Source organism: Anomaloglossus baeobatrachus, chromosome 3 (assembly GCF_048569485.1).
Source record: "Anomaloglossus baeobatrachus isolate aAnoBae1 chromosome 3, aAnoBae1.hap1, whole genome shotgun sequence".
Taxonomy (NCBI): Eukaryota; Metazoa; Chordata; class Amphibia; order Anura; family Aromobatidae; genus Anomaloglossus; species Anomaloglossus baeobatrachus.
Window position 1 is genome coordinate 546038486 of NC_134355.1, and position 20375 is coordinate 546058860.

At 46.6% G+C, this 20375-nt stretch overlaps 1 protein-coding gene across 1 annotated transcript in view; it reads left to right on the forward strand.

Annotated features, from left to right (window-relative positions):
• Positions 1-20136, forward strand: part of CLSTN2 (calsyntenin 2) — a 1533789-nt gene extending 1513653 nt beyond the window's left edge. The window contains exon 17 of the mRNA XM_075338625.1: positions 18554-20136. Coding sequence (XP_075194740.1) covers positions 18554-18769 — 216 coding nt within the window. The 3' untranslated portion in view covers positions 18770-20136. The remainder of the gene's footprint in view (positions 1-18553) is intronic.
• The last annotated feature ends 239 nt before the right edge of the window (positions 20137-20375 follow it).

A 20375-nucleotide genomic window follows, 5' to 3' on the forward strand; every position in this document is an offset into this window, starting at 1 on the left:
AGCAGCCCCAATTAAGTTCCAAACAAACTCAAGCTGTCCTGTAGGCTCAGGGTACAACATTGTCAGCGCAACCTATCCACCAACATTTCAGTGAAATTAATTTCTATGGCAGGAGACCCTAGAGAATCCCATTGCTATTACAGAGACATAAAAAAGCTAGGCTGAAATTTGACAAAATGTATGTAAGTTAGCCAAAATCCATCTGGGAAAGTCTCTTGTGGATAGATGAGACCTAGATAGACTTTCTTTTTGGAAAGCACATCATTCTACTGTTTACCAAAAGCAAAATGATGGCTACAAAGAAAAGAACACTGTACTTACAGTCAAGTGTGGTGGAGGTTCAAAGAGTGGGGTTGTTTTGCTGTTTCGTCACTGGATGCCTTGACTGTGTGCAAGACATCATGACATCTAAAGTTTACCAAAGGATTTTGGGTTGCAATATAGTACTCAGGGAAGGAAAGTTATGTTTGTGTCCTCAGTCATGGGTCATCCAGTAAGACAATGACCCCAAATATACTTCAAGAAACCCCCCAAAATGGACAAACAATGCACTGGAGCATTCTGAAGTAGCCATTAATGAGTGAGAATCTAAATCCCATTGAACACCTGTGGAGAGATCTTAAAGTTGCTGTTGGGAGAAGACACTCTTCAAATATGAGAGATCAGGAGCAGTTTGCAAAAGAACAGAGGTACAAAATTTCAATTCAGAGGTGTAAGAAGCATGTTGATGGTTATAGGAAGTGATTGATTGCAGTTATTTTCTCCAAAGGGTGTGCAACCAAATATTAAGTTGAGTGTGCCAACAATTTTTTCCAGCCCATTCTTGTGATTTTGTGAGCAATTCTATTCAATTTGCATTTTTTCATTGTTCTTTTGTGTTGCTCCAATAAGTGCAAAGGAAATAAACTTATTAAAATACATGTAATTGCAATAATGTTCTTGGAGAAGTTCTTCATTTTCTGAAACAATTTCAAGGGTGCCAACACTTTTAGGTGTGATTGTAAGTAAAAAGGATGTTTTATTTGCCAATCAATGTACTAGCTGGGTTTATTTAAGAAAATGTTATTGATGGAAATGTGCCTTATAGTTTATAGTTTACATTAAAGTTTAATTGTGACTTCTTGAAGATAGTTCTGCTCTGAGGCTATTCATTGTTTTTAAGCATTTATTTTAAGTAACAAGTCACACTGAAATATTACACAACTATACAATTAGACCTGCTGTTATGTTCTAAACATAAAATAGAGCAATTTTGAGGTTACTTGGGCAGCTGTATTATGGTTCTTTTTCTTACGTCTTTATGTTTGTTCTTTAGAGCTTTGTACCCTTCTGAGTAGAGATGAGCGAACCGGCCGTGGTCCGGCTCGAGTTCGGTTCGTCGAACGGGTATCCCGTTCGAGTTCGGTTCGGCGAACGTTCGACGAACCGAACTCTAACCGCATAGGAAACAATGGCAGGCAATCACAGACACATAAAAACACCTAGAAAACACCCTCAAAGGTGTCCAAAAGGTGACAAACAACTCACAACACAACACAAACACATGGGAAAGTGACAAGGACATATACTCATGCGAAAACAAAGGAGCTGGACAAGGAAAAAGAGGAGGAGACACAGATATAGGCATGGCACGCCCTTCTAAAATCATGTAAAACACCACACTCCAAGCGGAGTTCTCCCTTTTTTCCAAAAATTAGACCACACACACACCCACCCATTCAGTGGCAGCACTTGTGCCCCAGTTGTACACTTCACAGCTAGATTTGCATCAAGCACATTCAAAAATACGCCATACTTTTCCATCCTCAGGATTGCACCGGGGTAGGTAGCAAAGTCTTTGCTGAACCATGACTTGTTCATCTTGGCTCCTTTTAAAAAACACAGCAAGCAAGGGTTAGTCCAAGCAGAGTTCTCCCTTTTTTCCAAAAATTAGACCACACACACCCACCCATTCAGTGGCAGCACTTGTGCCCTAGTTGTACACTTAACAGGTAGATTTGCATCAAGCACAATCAAAAATACGCCGCACTTAACCGTTCCCAGGATGACCCCGGGGTAGGTAGCAAAGTCTTTGCTGAACCATGACTTGTTCATCTTGGCTTCTTTTAAAAAACACAGCAAGCAAGGGTTACTCTAAGAGGAGTGTCCCTTTTTTCCAAAAATTGGGCCACACAGACACTCACCCCTTCAGTGGCAGCACTTGTGCGCCAGTTGTACACTTCACAGCTAGATTTGCATCAAGCACAATTAAAAATACGCCCTACTTAACCGTTTCCAGGATGACCCCGGGGTAGGTATCAAAGTCTTTCCTGATCCCAGATCTGTTCATCTTGGATCATTTTTAAAAACCATGTAAGCAAGGGTTTCTCCAAGCGGAGTCTCCCTTTTTTCCAAAAATTGGGCCACACAGACACCCACCCCTTCAGGGGCAGCACTTGTGCCCTAGTTGTACACTTCACAGGTAGATTTGCATCAAGCACAATCAAAAATACGCCATACTTAACCTTTCCCAGGATGACCCCGGGTTAGGTAGCAAAGTCTTTGCTGAACCATGACTTGTTCATCTTGGCTCCTTTTAAAAAACACAGCAAGCAAGGGTTACTCCAAGCGGAGTCTCCCTTTTTTCCAAAAATTGGGCCACACAGACACCCACCCCTTCAGTGGCAGCACTTGTGCCCTAGTTGTACACTTCACAGGTAGATTTGCATCAAGCACAATCAAAAATACGCCATACTTAACCATCCCCAGGAGAACACCAGGGTAGGTAGCAAAGTCTTTCCTGATCCCAGATCTGTTCATCTTGGATCATTTTTAAAAACAATGTAAGCAAAGGTTACTCCAAACGGAGTCTCCCTTTTTTCCAAAAATTGGGCCACACAGACACCCACCCCTTCAGTGGCAGCACTTGTGCCCTAGTTGTACAATTCACAGGTAGATTTGCATCAAGCACAATCAAAAATACGCCATACTTAACCGTTCCCAGGATGACCCCGGGGTAGGTAGCAAAGTCTTTGCTGAACCATAACTTGTTCATCTCGGCTCCTTTTAAAAAACACAGCAAGCAAGGGTTACTGTAAGCGGAGTCTCCCTTTTTTCCAAAAATTGGGCCACACAGACACTCACCCCTTCAATGGCAGCACTGTGCCCCAGTTGTACACTTCACAGCTAGATTTGCATCAAGCACATTCAAAATCCACAAGCATTTACTCTCCCCAGGATGACACAGGGGTAGTAAATTCCTTGTGGATCCATTACTTGTTCATTTTGATGAACGTTAGTCTGTCCACATTGTCACTGGACAGACGCGTGCGCTTATCTGTCAGCACACACCCAGCAGCACTGAAGACAAGTTCAGAAACAACGCTGGCAGCTGGACATGACAAAATCTCCAAGGCGTAGTCATGGCATCAATGTTCATTTGGAGATACTCCTGTATCATCCTCTCCAGCCATTGACTATGTGTCAGACTTGTTGTCTCTGGTGGCCTTGCAAAGGACGGTTTAGAAACATTATGAAAAGATTCAATAAAATTGCTGCTACCAGCACCAGATACGGTGCTACTGGTACAGGTAGACTGTTGAAAATGACGAGACCGTCCCATGTTTGTCAAGTTACAACTGGGAGATTCACTCCCTGCACCTGCACGGTTGTTTGGTGGAAAAGCCGAGCTAAGATCGAGTAACATCTTCTGCTGATACTCCTGCATACGTGCGTCCCTTTCTATGGCTGGAATTATGTCACAAAATTTGGACTTGTACCTGGGATCTAATAGTGTGGCAAGCCAGTAGTCATCATCACTTCCAATTTTGACAATACATGGATCATGTTGGAGGTAGTGCAGCAAGAAGGCGCTCATGTGTCTTGCGCAGCCATGTGGACCAAGTCCACGCTGTGTGTGTGGCATAGAGGTGCTAACCGTTCTTTCTTCCTCTGACATCTCCCCCCAACCTCTTTCAACTGAAATTTGACCTAGGTCTCCCTCATCCGCTGAGTCTTTCTTCCATGTCCATGGACAGTTCGTCCTCCATTTCTTCATGTTCTCCTGCACCTTCCTCAACATTTCGCCTGCTACCATGTGCCCTTGTTGATCCCTGTCCCCCATGGTCCCATGCCTGCCGCGTTGGTGATGATGAACGTCTGGACCTTGGTGATGTTGTTGTGTCTTGCGCATATGAATCCTCCTGTAGTTCCTCCCCTTCCTGTTGTCCCACCCCTTGACTCCGAATAGTGTTTAGCGTGTGCTCCAGCATGTAAATGACTGGAATTGTCGTGCTGATAATGGCATTGTCAGCGCTAAACATATTCGTCGCCAAGTTGAAACTGTGCAGAAGGGTGCATAGGTCCTTGATCTGAGACCACTCCATCAGGGTGATCTGCCCCACCTCTGCATCTCGCTGGCCCAGGCTATACGTCATGATGTATTGCACCAGGGCTCGGCGGTGCTGCCACAGTCACTGTAACATGTGAAGAGTTGAATTCCAGCGTGTCGCCACATCGCATTTCAGGCGATGATCCGGCAGGCCGAAAGACTTCTGGAGCAATGCAAGTCGCTCAGCTGCGGCGGTTGAACGGCGGAAGTGAGCAGACAGTTTTCGTGCCCTGGTCAGAAGGCCATCTAGGCCGGGATAGTGTGTTAAAAATTGCTGGACAACAAGGTTCAACACGTGAGCCATACAAGGCACGTGTGTCACCTTGCCCAGGCGAACGGCCGCACCCAGGTTTGCAGCATTGTCGCACACGGCCTTACCAGGCTGCAGGTTGAGTGGAGACAACCATTTACCAAACTCAGTCTCCAGAGCTGCCCACAACTCAGCCGCTGTGTGACTCCTATTTCCAAAACATGTCAAGCTAAAGACTGCCTGATGCCGTTGCGCTCTGCTGTCAGCATAGTAATCAGGGGTGCATGATTCCTTCTGCGCAGTGAGAACGCTGGTGGCCTGACCAGGCAGGCTTGGGGCGGAGGTGGAGGACCCAGATGAGGTGGAGGAGGCAGAAGCAGTGGCGGAACTTGGACAGACAGAGGATTGACACACAAGTCGTGGGGACGGCAAGACTTGTGCAGCAGACCCTTCACCATCTATCACCATAGTTACCCAGTGCCCAGTCAGCGACATGTAACGTCCCTGTCCATGCTTACTGGTCCAAGTATCGGTGGTGAAATGCACCCGTTCATATACAGAGTTTCTCAAGGAAGCGGTGATGTTGTGTGCGACATGCTGGTGTAGCACGGGCACACCTTTCTTAGAGAAGTAGTGGCGACTGGGCATTTGGTACTGGGGCACAGCGACAGACATAAGGTCTCTAAAATCCTGTGTGTCCACCAGGCGGAAAAGCAGCATTTCGGTAGCCAAGAGCTTACAGAGGGATAAAGTCAACCTCTTAGCTTTGTCATGGGTCGCAGGAAATGGCCTTTTATTTGTCCACATCTGAGGGACAGAGATCTGGCTGCTGTGTGCAGACGGTGTTGAGTAGGGTGTCCCTGGAAAAATGCAGGTTTGTGAGGAAAGTGCAGGCGTAGACATGATGTTGCCTTCATCCAACGTTGGTGCTATCGATGTCTGAGAGAGCTGTACACACGCACTTGTTTCCCCTTCCAAACCAACTGACGACCTACCAAGCAAACTACCTGTTGCGGTTACAGTGGTGGAAGTTGTGCGTGGAAAACCAGGTGTGACAGCTGTCCCCACAGTCCTAGAAGATGAAGAGCGTGCAGATGCACTGGAAGGGGCTGGCGGTGGATGGTTCGCTCCGCTAGGCCGCATTGCAGCACAGTGAGCTTCCCACTGGGACATATGATATTTATTCATGTGACGATTCATGGAAGAAGTTGTCAAACTGCTGAGGTTTTGCCCTCTACTTACAAAATCACGACAAATTTTACAGATCACATAATTTGGCCGATCTTTTGCTATGTCAAAAAAGGACCAGGCTAGGCAAGACTTAGAGGGCATGCGACCTGCTGAGCCCCCCCGACTAGTGCTCAGAGGCAGAGTGGTGGCTGAGGATGCAGTTGTAGACGTGCTACCAGTGCTCCGACTCTGTCCAGGAAGGCGCAAGGTAACTTCGTCGTCGGTTGCATCCTCCTCCACCGCCTCTGTTGACCTCCTCGAGTGCCTGACTGTGGGTTGACAGTAGGTGGGATCTAGAACTTCCTCATCAATTGTTGTGTTTGCACTCCCCTCACCCTCAGACCGAGCCTCTTCTTGCCCTGACCGAATATTTAAGTTGTCATCCATATCTGGTAGTATCTGCGTCTCATCGTCATCAGTACGTTCCTCATTGTCTATAACAACAGGTGTTACAGTTTGTGAAAAAGGGTCAACATTATGCTCAGAAACTTGGTCCTCACGGCCTGAATCAGAGTCACAAAGGTTCTGGGCATCAGTGCAGACCATTTCCTTGTCTGTACTCACTGTAGCTTGGGAGCAGACTTCTGATTCCCAAGCTATAGTGTGACTGAACAGCTCTGCAGACTCAGCCATCTCATTTCCACCATACTGTGCAGGGCGGATGGAGACTTCAGAGCTGGGAGAATGCAAGTGTGATTGGGCTGACAACTCAGAGGACTGGTGTTTTTTGGATGCGGTAGTTGAGGTGGCGGAGAGGGCACTTGTTGGACCACTTGAGATCCATTCAAACATTTTCCTTTTTTGGCCATCATCTACCTTTGTTCCAGTTGTTCGTGTCCGTAAAAAAGGGAGCACATCGGATTGTCCACGGTAAGTAGTAGACATCTTACTTTTGCTGGAAGATGGTCTATCTTCAGCAGATGTTAATGGAGCTTTGCCACCTTCCCCACGGACAAACCCTTTTTTTCCTTTTCCAACACGCCTCTTCCCCTTTCCACCAGCATCTGTCATTTTGTCACTCATTTTGATTGCGACAAGATTGTGCACTTAAAATGTGGTAGTAAAAATTGAGAGGTGGTGTAGATTTCAGCGGTGGTCTAGCTTTATTAACAGCAGAATAAACAACAATAATTATCCCTGACAATGCAACTACGGCCCTTAAACTGGCAGCATAGTTTGCTAGTATAATGGCTTAGTAACAATGAGTTTGAGTGTGCAATGCAGGCAGACGTGCTGCGAATATCTTTGCACTAGTGGGACAATAATGATGTCCAACAGCCACTTTTAGGATGCCACTAAGTTTCCTCAGTGTTTGCTAGTATAATGGCTTAGTAACAATGAGTTTGAGTGTGCAATGCAGGCAGACGTGCTGCGAATATCTTTGCACTAGTGGGACAATAATGATGTCCAACAGCCACTTTTAGGATGCCACTAAGTTTCCTCAGTGTTTGCTAGTATAATGGCTTAGTAACAATCAGTTTGAGTGTGCAAAGGGCAGGAGGGTACAGTGGCAGGGTTGTGGGTCTGGGTAGAGGAAAGAAAGCCTCCCTTTCTATCCCTCCTAATGGGGAAATGCAGCGAGGAAATCCCTGACCTTAGCTACACAGACGCTGTCATCTTGTGTAGCTGTTAAAATCTGTTTTCACGGACCTGACTGTCACCTATGGCTCTGTCCCTGCCGGTATTAGCCCTTACAAGGGCTGAAAGAAACTTCTATCCCTATTCTGTATAGTGCTGTGTATAGAGCGTACACAGCAGTATCGGAGACAGGAGCTACGCCAGCGGTGACTGACACCAAGACGCAGAAGGCAGATAATGGCGTGCTGGAGGAAAATGTCCGTTTTTATAATGCAGGGACATGTGACATGGACATCCTATTACACATATCGTTGCTTCTCTGGCTAAAAGTCCACTTAGCTGTGTGTGTGTCTGGGATTGGCTGACATGCTGGCCCGCCCCACTACACGCGCGCGCTTAGGGAAGGAAAACAAGGAAAAAAAAAAAAAATGGCGATCGCCATTATCCAAACAGCAGTGATCTGAATACGCTGTTCCCGCACACTATACACTGAAATTTCATAATAGTGTGAGTCACAGAGTGACTTACACTATTACAGCGGAAAGCCAGCTAGTAATTAGCTTGTCTGTTTGCTGCTAGCACCGTTTTCGAACGTATCTAGAACTATCGAGCTTTAGCAAAAAGCTCGAGTTCTAGTTCGATCTAGAACAGCCCCCAAAATCACTCGAGCCGCGAACTGGAGAACCTCGAACCGCGCTCAACTCTACTTCTGAGTGTAACAAAAATGTTTTTTATTTACTAATTAATCATATAATTTTATTACATATAGATAATTATTTTTGGTGCATTTCTCAAATTCATGTTTTAGTCCATTGGTCATGAAAGATGAGAATTCCTCAAGTGATGACAATTGCTGGCATTCAAGACTAAAGATGAGTGAACCTTTGGAAGGTTCGGTTCGCTAGCAGCAAACGAGTCTAGCTCAACAGACTTGAGCTTGACCTAAACCCCGGATCAAGTCACTGATTGGCAGTTTGAGTATCCGCCCACGTAAAGTCAGCCATAGGCAGATCACTTTCGGGGGAGGGTGGGCGGACTTGTTCAATTTTTTTTTTTGTTTTTGTTGCACATTATATCTGATCACGCTTTTATTATCCCCACTGTGAGCCATTCAAACATTGCAAGCGGCTTGCACAAGGCTGAGCACGAAGTGTACCTGAGCACAACGTTGCTCGCACGAGTTTTGTTTGCGTGTACAGCATCTGATCCACGAACCATAACTTGGATTTTTAAAATTTGGTGTTTGGCTCAAAAACCGAACCTAAGGTTCTCTCATCTCTATTAAAGACAAAGTGTAAATGTGTAAACTATATGGAAGCAATATTGTCTGCTCCTTTATCTGTCCAAATTATATACATCACCTAAGTAGTGCATCCACCTGTAGTAATATAGGAGCAGTACAAATTACCATCTGTAATTATTTGTGTTTCATTCACTACATTGCATAAGAAGTGCAGATGCAAATAGAAAAAAAATCCATGTCAGACCACTCATGTGTAAGCATATAAAAAGTCTTTATCAATACAAGTCTGCATGAATATACCGCTATGTAGGTATGAGATTTCTGCCCATCTGTATAACAAACATAAGGACAATAACATGTAATAGAACTTTTCATAATGATGGTTGCCCAGATGAAAAATACTATTAGTATATGAATAATTATGATAATAATTATGATGTATATACCAGTAAGAAAGGGGGAGGGCACCACCTGACGGATTTTAATGATCCATAAATAGAAACAGACAGGGATCACCTTAACACACCAAAAATAGATATGGAGCTGAAGAAAAAGGTGGTGTGCAAAAAGCCAGGGATACACCTGTATAAGTGTACAAAGGTTTTTATTAATAAAGCAAACAATTATGTGGGCACAGACATATTAAAACCACTTAAAAGGGCATATAGAAAAGCCTGTATAAACTGTGTTTATCCCCTGTAAGAGATAAAACATCTCCCTGGCAATGTAAGAGGTCACAATGGTTATCCTAGTAGGGCTGCATGCAATACATAAAAGATCCTAGTGGTAAAACGTTGTAGCTGGCATAGTTATAAGCATATTAGACTGAATAGCAAATACATTTGCACAAGATAAAACAATTGCCACATCCACATGAACCACAGTACCAGTATAGAATGTCAGCATAAGTTGCCGCAGTATTGGTACAAAGAACCCTGAGATAACAAGTTTACCAGCCCATACTGAAAACACCAAAGATCAGAGTCCAAATGATAGCCAGGGTGGGGTAGGAAAATCCCCACGCGTATCGCTGTCACCTGGGACAGCTTCGTCAGGGTTGCTCTACCCCTGACGAAGCTGTCCCAGGTGACAGCGATACGCGTGGGGATTTTCCTACCCCACCCTGGCTATCATTTGGACTCTGATCTTTGGTGTTTTCAGTATGGGCTGGTAAACTTGTTATCTCAGGGTTCTTTGTACCAATACTGCTGCAACTTATGCTGACATTCTATACTGGTACTGTGGTTCATGTGGATGTGGCAATTGTTTTATCTTGTGCAAATGTATTTGCAATTCAGTCTAATATGCTTCTAACTATGCCAGCTACAACGTTTTACCACTAGGATCTTTTATGTATTGCATGCAGCCCTACTAGGATAACCATTGTGACCTCTTACATTGCCAGGGGGATATTTTATCTCTTACAGGGGATAAACACAGTTTATACAGGCTTTTCTATATGCCTTTTTAAGTGGTTTTAATATGTCTGTGCCCACATAATTGTTTGCTTTATTAATAGTGATGAGCGAGTACTAAAAAGCTCGGGTGCTCGAAGCTCGGGCCGAGCCTCCCAAGATACTCGTGTACTCGGGCCGAGCAACGAGCCCAATGTTATCCTATGGGAGACCCGAGTATTTTTGTGAAATGACCCCCCGGCAGCATGGAGAAACCCTAAAAATGGCACAAAAGTCTCAGAAGAGTGCTCAAATGACATGACAACAGCATGGGGAAGACCCCTTGAAGCATTTATCACTGAAAAGTCATAGCTGTGAACAATTTTGTCCGCGTTTTACGCCATTTTTACGGACTCACCAGTAAACCTTCCAAAATGACCCCAAAATGATTTTTCATGGCGGAAATGTTAAGGGCACATACCCAATAGTGAGATAGAGCTGGTGTATGTTACTTTTTGAGATTAATACATGAAAGATTTTACGTGAAAACATTGTGTGGCACTCCGATGTCCCTGAGAAGAGACATACATGAAGGCCTCTTGAGTCTAATGTGCCCATTTTGAGGAACTGAGTCTTTGTAGTATTTTCCTTTGCCAGGGCAGTCCAAAATTGTGAGGTTCACCAATGCCCCTGCATACAGACGTGCATGATGGCCTGTAAACCTGAAGTGCCCATTGTAAGGAAGTGGGTCTATTTCAGTATAGCCCTTTGCCAGGGCAGCCAAAAATTGGGAGGCTCCACATTGTCCCTGGATAGAGACGTGCATGAGGGCCTGTAAACCTGAAGTGCCCATTGTAAGGAAGTGGGTCTATTTCAGTATAGCCCTTTGCCAGGGCAGCCAAAAATTGGGAGGCTCCACATTGTCCCTGGATAGAGACGTGCATGAGGGCCTGTAAACCTGAAGTGCCCATTGTAAGGAAGTGGGTCTATTTCAGTATAGCCCTTTGCCAGGGCAGCCAAAAATTGGGAGGCTCCACATTGTCCCTGGATAGAGACGTGCATGAGGGCTTGTAAACCTGAAGTGCCCATTGTAAGGAAGTGGGTCTATTTCAGTATAGCCCTTTGCCAGGGCAGCCAAAAATTGGGAGGCTCCACATTGTCCCTGGATAGAGACGTGCATGATGGCCTGTAAACCTGAAGTGCCCATTGTAAGGAAGTGGGTCTATTTCAGTATAGCCCTTTGCCAGGGCAGCCAAAAATTGGGAGGCTCCACATTGTCCCTGGGTAGAGACGTGCATGAGGGCCTGTAAACCTGAAGTGCCCATTGTAAGGAAGTGGGTCTATTTCAGTATAGCCCTTTGCCAGGGCAGCCAAAAATTGGGAGGCTCCACATTGTCCCTGGGTAGAGACGTGCATGAGGGCCTGTAAACCTGAAGTGCCCATTGTAAGGAAGTGGGTCTATTTCAGTATAGCCCTTTGCCAGGGCAGCCAAAAATTGGGAGGCTCCACATTGTCCCTGGATAGAGACGTGCATGAGGGCCTGTAAACCTGAAGTGCCCATTGTAAGGAAGTGGGTCTATTTCAGTATAGCCCTTTGCCAGGGCAGCCAAAAATTGGGAGGCTCCACATTGTCCCTGGGTAGAGACGTGCATGAGGGCCTGTAAACCTGAAGTGCCCATTGTAAGGAAGTGGGTCTATTTCAGTATAGCCCTTTGCCAGGGCAGCCAAAAATTGGGAGGCTCCACATTGTCCCTGGATAGAGACGTGCATGATGGCCTGTAAACCTGAAGTGCCCATTGTAAGGAAGTGGGTCTATTTCAGTATAGCCCTTTGCCAGGGCAGCCAAAAATTGGGAGGCTCCACATTGTCCCTGGGTAGAGACGTGCATGAGGGCCTCAAAATATTAAGTGTCCATTTTAAGGAAGTGGGTGTATTATAGTATAGCCCTTAGGCAGGGCAGCCAAAAATTGGGAGGCTCCACGTTGTCCCTGGGTAGAGACGTGCATGAGGGCCTCAAAACATTAAGTGTCCATTTTAAGGAAGTGGGTGTATTATAGTATAGCCCTTAGGCAGGGCAGCCAAAAATTGGGAGGCTCCACGTTGTCCCTGGGTAGAGACGTGCATGAGGGCCTCAAAACATTAAGTGTCCATTTTAAGGAAGTGGGTGTATTATAGTATAGCCCTTAGGCAGGGCAGCCAAAAATTGGGAGGCTCCACGTTGTCCCTGGGTAGAGACGTGCATGAGGGCCTCAAAACATTAAGTGTCCATTTTAAGGAAGTGGGTGTATTATAGTATAGCCCTTAGGCAGGGCAGCCAAAAATTGGGAGGCTCCACGTTGTCCCTGGGTAGAGACGTGCATGAGGGCCTCAAAACATTAAGTGTCCATTTTAAGGAAGTGGGTGTATTATAGTATAGCCCTTAGGCAGGGCAGCCAAAAATTGGGAGGCTCCACGTTGTCCCTGGGTAGAGACGTGCATGAGGGCCTCAAAACATTGTTCCCATTGCAAAGGAGCGGGTCTCCTGTCGTTGTAATGTCCATTCTGCAAAGAATGGGCGAAAAAATTTACCACTGGGGGTATACCTGAAACAAAGGCCTAAGTATTGCAATTTGTAACGGTCATCATCATGGTGGCGCATGAGGAGAAGGAGGAGCAGTCCAGCGATTATCCAAAGTCCAGAAGTGTGTACCCATGGGTGAGTGGAGGTACATGGCAAACTTTAAATTCCGCTCTCATTTGCTGGTGGTGTGGTGAAGTCTGGCCCAATCCAACCCTTGTTCATCTTGATCAGAGTCAGCCTGTCAGCATTTTCAGTTGACAGGCGGGTGCGTTTATCTGTAATGATTCCACCTGCGGCACTAAAAACACGCTCTGACAAAACGCTAGCAGCAGGGCAGGCCAGGACTTCCAAGGCGTAGAGAGCCAATTCATGCCACGTGTCCAGCTTGGATACCCAATAATTGTAAGGCACAGAGGAATGTCGGAGTACAGTTGTTCGATCTGCAAGGTACTCCTTCAGCATCTGGGCAAACTTAGGATTTCTTGTGGCACTACCCCGCACCTCAGGGGCTGTGGTACGTGAGGGGCTGAGAAAACTGTCCCACATCTTAAAGACTGTTCCCCTACCTCTGGCGGATTGGACTTGTGCCTCTCTCGGCTGTACGCCTCGGTTGTCCACTGATTCATGACCTATGCCGCTAGCGTTTTGTGAGGGGAATGCTTTGCCTACTTCCGTGAGTATGGCCTTCCGGAACTGCTGCATTTTGGTTGACCTCTCCTCCACGGGAATAAGAGACAAAAAGTTCTCCTTGTAGCGTGGGTCTAACAGTGTTACCAACCAGTAATGATTGTCGGCCAAGATGTTCTTAACGCGAGGGTCACGAGACAGGCAGCTTACCATAAAGTCAGCCATGTGCGCCAGACTCTTAACAGCCAGGACTTCAGTAGCCTGACCAACAAGATGACTGAACATGCTGTCCTCCTCCTCCTCCTCCTCCTCCTCCTCCTCCTCATCTACCCTGTCCTCTGGCCAGCCACGCTGAACCGAGGATATGACTGGTGTGCATGTCATATCCTCAATTTGGCCGGAGAGTTGCTCCATGTCTTCATCCTCCTCCTCGTCATAGTCCTCCACTGCACGTTGTGATGAGACGAGGCTGGGCTGTGTGTTATCACCCACACCCACTACTGTTTCTTGCTGCAACTCATCGCGCTCCGCCTGCAATGCATCATGTTTGTTTTTCAGCAGAGACCGTTTTAGAAGGCAGAGTAGCGGTATGGTGACGCTAATAATGGCGTCATCACCACTCATCATCTTGGTGGAGTCCTCAAAGTTTTGGAGGATGGTACATAGGTCTGACATCCATCTCCACTCCTCAGGTGTTATGTGTGGAGTTTGACCCATTTCCCGACGGCTTAGGTGATGCAGGTACTCAACAACTGCCCTCTTCTGCTCACATATCCTGACCAACATGTGCAGAGTTGAATTCCAACGCGTGGGGACATCACACACCAGTCTGTGAGCCGGAAGATGCAAACGGCGCTGAAAGCCGGCAAGGCCGGCTGAAGCAGTAGGTGACTTTCGAAAATGTGCAGACAGGCGGCGAACTTTTACCAGCAGATCAGACAGCTCTGGGTATGACTTTATAAACCGCTGAACCACGAGGTTGAGCACATGGGCCACGCATGGAACATGTGTCAGCTGGCCTCGCCTCAAAGCCGCCACCAGGTTCCGGCCATTGTCACACACGACCTTTCCTGGCTTTAGGTTCAGAGGTGTGAGCCAGTGATCTGCCTGCTGTTTCAGAGCTGTCCACAGCTCTTCTGCATTGTGGGGTTTGTCACCTATGCAGATTAGCTTCAGCACAGCCTGTTGCCGCTTCGCCGAGGCAGTGCTGCAGTGCTTCCAGCTTGTGACTGGTGTGGAGGGCACAGTGGATGAGGATGCGCAGGAGGAGGAGGAGGCTGAAGAGCATGACATTCCGGAGCTGTAGAGTGTGGGTGAAACAATGACTGAGGTAGGGCCTGCAAACCTTGGTGTGGGAAGGACGTGTTCCGTCCCTCGCTCAGACTGGGTCCCAGCTTCCACAATATTAACCCAGTGTGCCGTCAACGAGATGTAGCGGCCTTGCCCACAAGCACTTGTCCACGTGTCTGTGGTTAGGTGGACCTTGGGTGAAACAGCGTTGTTCAGGGCACGTGTGATGTTTTGTGACACGTGGTTATGCAACGCGGGGACGGCACACCGGGAGAAATAGTGGCGGCTGGGGACCGAGTAACGTGGGACAGCTGCCGCCATCAGGTCACGGAATGCTTCTGTCTCCACCAGCCTAAAAGGCAACATTTCCAGCGCAAGCAGTCGCGAAATGTTAGCATTTAGAACTGTGGCATGTGGGGTGTTGGCAGTGTATTTGCGCCTGCGTTCAAAGGTTTGCTGAATGGATAACTGAACGCTGCGCTGGGACAAGGACGTGCTTGATGATGGTGTTCTTTCTGCGTAGGCAACTGCAGGTGCAGGAGTGGAGGAGGCTTGTTCGCAGGCAGCATGGACAGAGGATTGGCTCGCATGCACAACCAGCGAAGACGTAGCAGTGACATCAGCAAGCACTGCTCCTCGACTCTGTTGTACTTCCCACAAAGTCGGGTGCTTGGCTGACATGTGCCTGATCATGCTGGTGGTGGTCAGGCTGCTAGTTTTGGTACCCCTGCTGATGCTGGCACGGCAGGTGTTGCAAATTGCCTTTTTTGAATCATCTGGATCCAACTTAAAAAACTGCCAGACTCGGGAAGACCTAACATTTGTACAGGCACCTTGTGTTGTCGTGTTGTTCCGGGGAACGGTTGCCTGACTTCTGCCTGGGGCCACCACCCTGCTTCTTACTGCCTGTTGTGATGCTACGCCTCCCTCCCCCTGTGCACTGCTGTCCTCGCTCTGCATATCCTCCTGCCAGGTTGGGTCAGTTACTGGATCATCCACCACGTCGTCTTCCTCTTCCGCACCCTGCTCCTCCTCCTGACTTCCTGACAATTGTGTCTCATCATCGTCCACCACTTGTTGGGACACGTTGCCAACTTCGTGAGAACGTGGCTGCTCAAATATTTGGCTATCTGTAAAGACAATCTCCTCATGACCCACTTCAATATGAGCTGGCGAGAGGCCAGAATGTGTGAATGGAAACGTGAACAGCTCTTCCGAGTGTCCAAGTGTGGGATCATTAATGTCCGAGGAGGATGTGTACTCAGCCTGGTGGTAGGAAGGAGGATCAGGTTCAGAAATGTGCGGTGCAGTATCACGGCTACTGACACTTGACCGTGTGGAAGACAGAGTGTTTGTGGTGGTGCCAATCTGACTGGAAGCATTATCCGCTATCCAACTAACAACCTGTTGACACTGGTCTTGGTTCAAGAGCGGTGTACTGCTGCGGTCCCCAAGAATTTGGGACAGGACGTGCGACCGACTAGATGTGGCCCTTTGTTGTGGCGAAATTAGAGCTTGCCCACGACCTCGGCCTCTGCCTGCACCACCATCACCTCCACTTCCTTGTTCCTTGCCAATGCCCTTGCGCATTTTGCAATGCTGTGCACTGCTGACGTGTATATTCACTACTTGTGCGTTATATCAAAGTTTGTGGAAATTGCACACAAGTGCACCTGTACGCTGCCACCAACAGGCACACACGTGCGGTTTTAAAAACCAAGCACGGACGCAATAAGAACCTAACAGGTTTTTTTGGGGAGCGACAATTACAGACAAGTCAGACACTATCTGGACTGTTTTACACTGTGTACACCAGCCCCAGATATGATGAAGGCTGGTATACGGTCACCCCTACCCTGCCTGCCTGCCTGCCTGTATACTGGTACAATAGTCCTGACAAGGACTCTTTTGGTCACTAGCCTGTATTCAGACCTGGCTATACCCTGCCTGTATATAGCAACAATAGTCCTGAGAAGGACTCTGCTACTGTACTCCAACCTGGCTATACCCTGCCTGCCTGTATACAACTAGAATAGTCCTGAGAAGGACTTTTGGTCACACTGTTTGCAGCCCTGCAACTGAAAAAGCTATAAAGGGCCGCAAAGCTTTCCCTGAATCAGCGACACTCTCCCTGCACTGACAGTCTGGATAGCTGTGAGCACAGCACAGCGCGCCGGCCGATATAAAGGCTCGGTCACGCTGTGCAGGCCGGCCAATCACTGCAATTCCACAACTAATAGGGCTGTGGCATTGCAGTGGTCTGCCAGCCAATCCCTGCATGAGGGCTGGCTCTCAAAAGAGCGCCAACATGCAGAAATGAAGACCACGAGTACAGCACGAGTATCGCGAGATTACTCGGTCCCCGCCGAGCAGCCCGAGTACAGCGATACTCGTGCGAGTACCGAGTAGTGACAAGCATGCTCGCTCATCACTATTTATTAATAAAAACCTTTGTACACTTATACAGGTGTATCCCTGGCTTTTTGCACACCACCTTTCTCTTCAGCTCCACAATTATGATGTATATATAATTGTAAAAATACTCACACAGATTAACGAACTGTTAACAAAAGGAAAAAGCTCTGATCTTTCCATTCAAATTGCTTCATTTATTTATTTACCCCCCTGTTTACTCCATGTAATCACCATCCCTAATTTTTCCTTCTGTATCCCCATACTTTTCTAGTTTATACCCTATCCAACATTTGAAAATCAATAAAAAACATTTAAATTAATAATTACCCATTGTGCGACACCGTTCACTGTACCCAATCGGACATTTCACAGTTGCTTCCTCAGGTGGTGTGGTTCTCTGACTTTGCATATTATATTGGATGACAGCTTTTACTTTGACCAAAATTGATTCCCAAACATTTTGGGACACAATAGGGCATCTTAAGCCCTCAGCTAATACACATCCTTCTCTATATTGAGGAGGATGCAAAATAAGTCTAAAACACTTTCTATTTTCTCTATCTATCTATCCATCTATCTATTCCAGCTATCTATCAATTATTCTATCCTATCATTTTGTTTCTCCTTTAAAAAATGTATAAACATATACGTGGCAAAAATGCACCGAAATGCAGTAAAAACATGGCAAAAACACATGCATTTTTTATGCGCTTTTTCCAGACATAGGTACGTTTTTCTGCCAGAGGGTGCATTTTTCACTGGAGAAACAAAACTGCCGCGTACGCACATACCCTAAATGTGAGACATGACGTGCACCATGTCTATGGCTCTTTTTGAGTAGCAAACCTGCTCCAACATATATATGATTTTCTGGATCCTCATACAATACTTAGGCGGGCTTTGCACACTACGACATCGCAGGTGCGATGTCGGTGGGGTCAAATTGAAAATGACGCACTTCCAGCATCGCATGCGACATCGTAGTGTGTAAAGGCTCGATGATACGATTAACGAGCGCAAAAGTGTCATAATCGTATCATCGGTGCAGCGTCGGCGTAGTCCATGATTACGCTGACGCGACAGTCCGATGTTGTTCCTCGCTCCTGCGCCAGCACACATCGCTGTGTGTGAAGCCGCAGGAGCGAGGAACATCTCCTACCGGCGTCACTGCGGCTTCCGTAGGATATGCGGAATGAAGGAGATGGGCGGGATTTTTACATCCCACTCATCTCCGCCCCTCCGCTCCGATTGGCCGCCTGGCGTGTGACGTCGCTATGACGCCGCACGACCCGCCCCCTTAACAAGGAGGCGGGTCGTCGGCCAGAGCGACGGTCGCAAGACAGGTGAGTCCATGTGAAGGTGCCGTAGCGATAATGTTCGCTACGGCAGCTATCACAAGGAAATCGCTGCTGCGACGGGGGCGGGTACTATCGCGCTCGGCATCGCAGCATCGGCCTGCGATGTCGCAGCGTGCAAAGTACCCCTTACACTGCCCACAGATCTTCAGATTTTTGAGGGACTATAGTAGATATCTTCATCCATGTTTGCTCTTAGTATTTTTTTAACATTGGAGATGTCCCTTTTTTGTTTATTGTAGAAATATGAAACTAATGTTCCTGGAGAATGTGAAAGTGAGGAAGAAGAAGAAGAGGCGGAAGATGATGACGATGATGATGAAGAAGAAGAAGACAGTACAAGTGGTGACTCTGATGACAGTGACGAGGAGGAAGTTGACAGTCAAGCAAAATCAAAGCAGCACAGCGCAACACGAAGAGGTCATCTGGAATGGAATCAATTAACACTTACGTACTAACACTTTCTTCTTATTACTCTTCCTTTTGTAACACAAATCTTATTTATTTCAGAAGCAACTTAGTTAAAGACTCTGGATTCAGTGACAGGATTACTAATAACACTCTCCTTATATGCTGACAAACCATAGCCTCAAAAACAAACTGATTTGTAAGGTTTTGATGTTTTAATAGGGGTTCTTATAGCAAATTTGGTATTAATAGCATATACCAGCTCCCTAGGGTTAATGTCAGCAAAGGGAGATTCTAATTTCCCAAGAGAACTTTGTGTCTGTCAGCATTTTCAACCCATTTGCTCCAGAGAAGCCTATAGCACATTTTAATGTATTGAGACAAAAGAAAGAGAAAAATTTTGAGCATAGATTGTCTGTATATTACAGCATATAGGAATAGCATTGTAATAGAAAAGGTCAAATAACATATTTTCTTCATTGTACTTTGATTTGCTAAAAGATGGCGATTCATTATTAAAATGCAGAGCAGATGGCCAACCAATACTTAAAGTATGGGGTGAAGGCAACACTAAAATTGTCCTACACACTGTTAAATTGTCCTACACATTATTTCTTTGTAATTTTTAACCCGTTAAATGCAATACTTATAAACCTAAGAGTCAAATTACAGTGCTTTAGCATAAAATAAAACCTTTAAAACTAGATAATATTTATTTAGATAATTTAAAAGGAACAAACTCAACCTGTTGTGCAACCACTACTTCTAAAGGGGGCTTTACACGCAACGACATTACTAACGAGATGTCGTTGGGGTCACGGAATTCGTGATGCACATCCGGCCTCGTTAGTGACGTTGTTGCATGTGAAACGTACGAACGACTACTAACTATCAAAAATACTCACTTAATCGTTGATCGTTGACACGTCGTTCTAATCCCAAATAGCGTTGCTCTTGCAGGACACAGGTTGTTCGTCGTTTCTGAGGCAGCACACATCGCTACGTGTGACACCCCAGGAATGAGGAACAACACCTTACCTGCGTCCTCCGGCAACGAGGTGGGCATGTCTTTCTTATGGCTGCTTCTCCGGCCCTCCGCTTCTATTGGATGGCTGCCGTGTGACGTCGCTGTGACGCCGCACGAACCGCCCCCTTAGAAAGGAGGTGGTTCGCCGGCCACAGCGACGTCGCTAGGCAGGAAAGTCCATGTGATGGGTCCGAGCGATGTTGTGTGCCACGGGCAGCGATTTGCCCGGGACGCACAACCGACGGGGTGGGTGCTTTCACCAGTGACATCGCTAGCCATGTAAAGCAGCCTTAAGTGCACAGAGAAAGGGAAGAATTGCACTCTTTAGGCTTATCTCCCTCCTGTGCACTACCTGACAGTGGAGGTCAGCACCCTAAAATTCAATATGGCGCCCCCACTCACCATCAACTATCCCTGCACTGTCCTGCATGTTCCTGCAAGAAAAGTGCAAGTGCCTAAATATATAAAGTGACCAGTACAGTGAACAACGTAATTGGTAAATACAGAGCAATATTGAGTGGCTGAGATGTCATAAGAATATTTGATACTTAGCACTTTCCTATATAAGCTTCTAATCACCTCAACCCGTTTTCCCATAAAGTTCTTCAGGAGGGCGATGGATCTTCTAG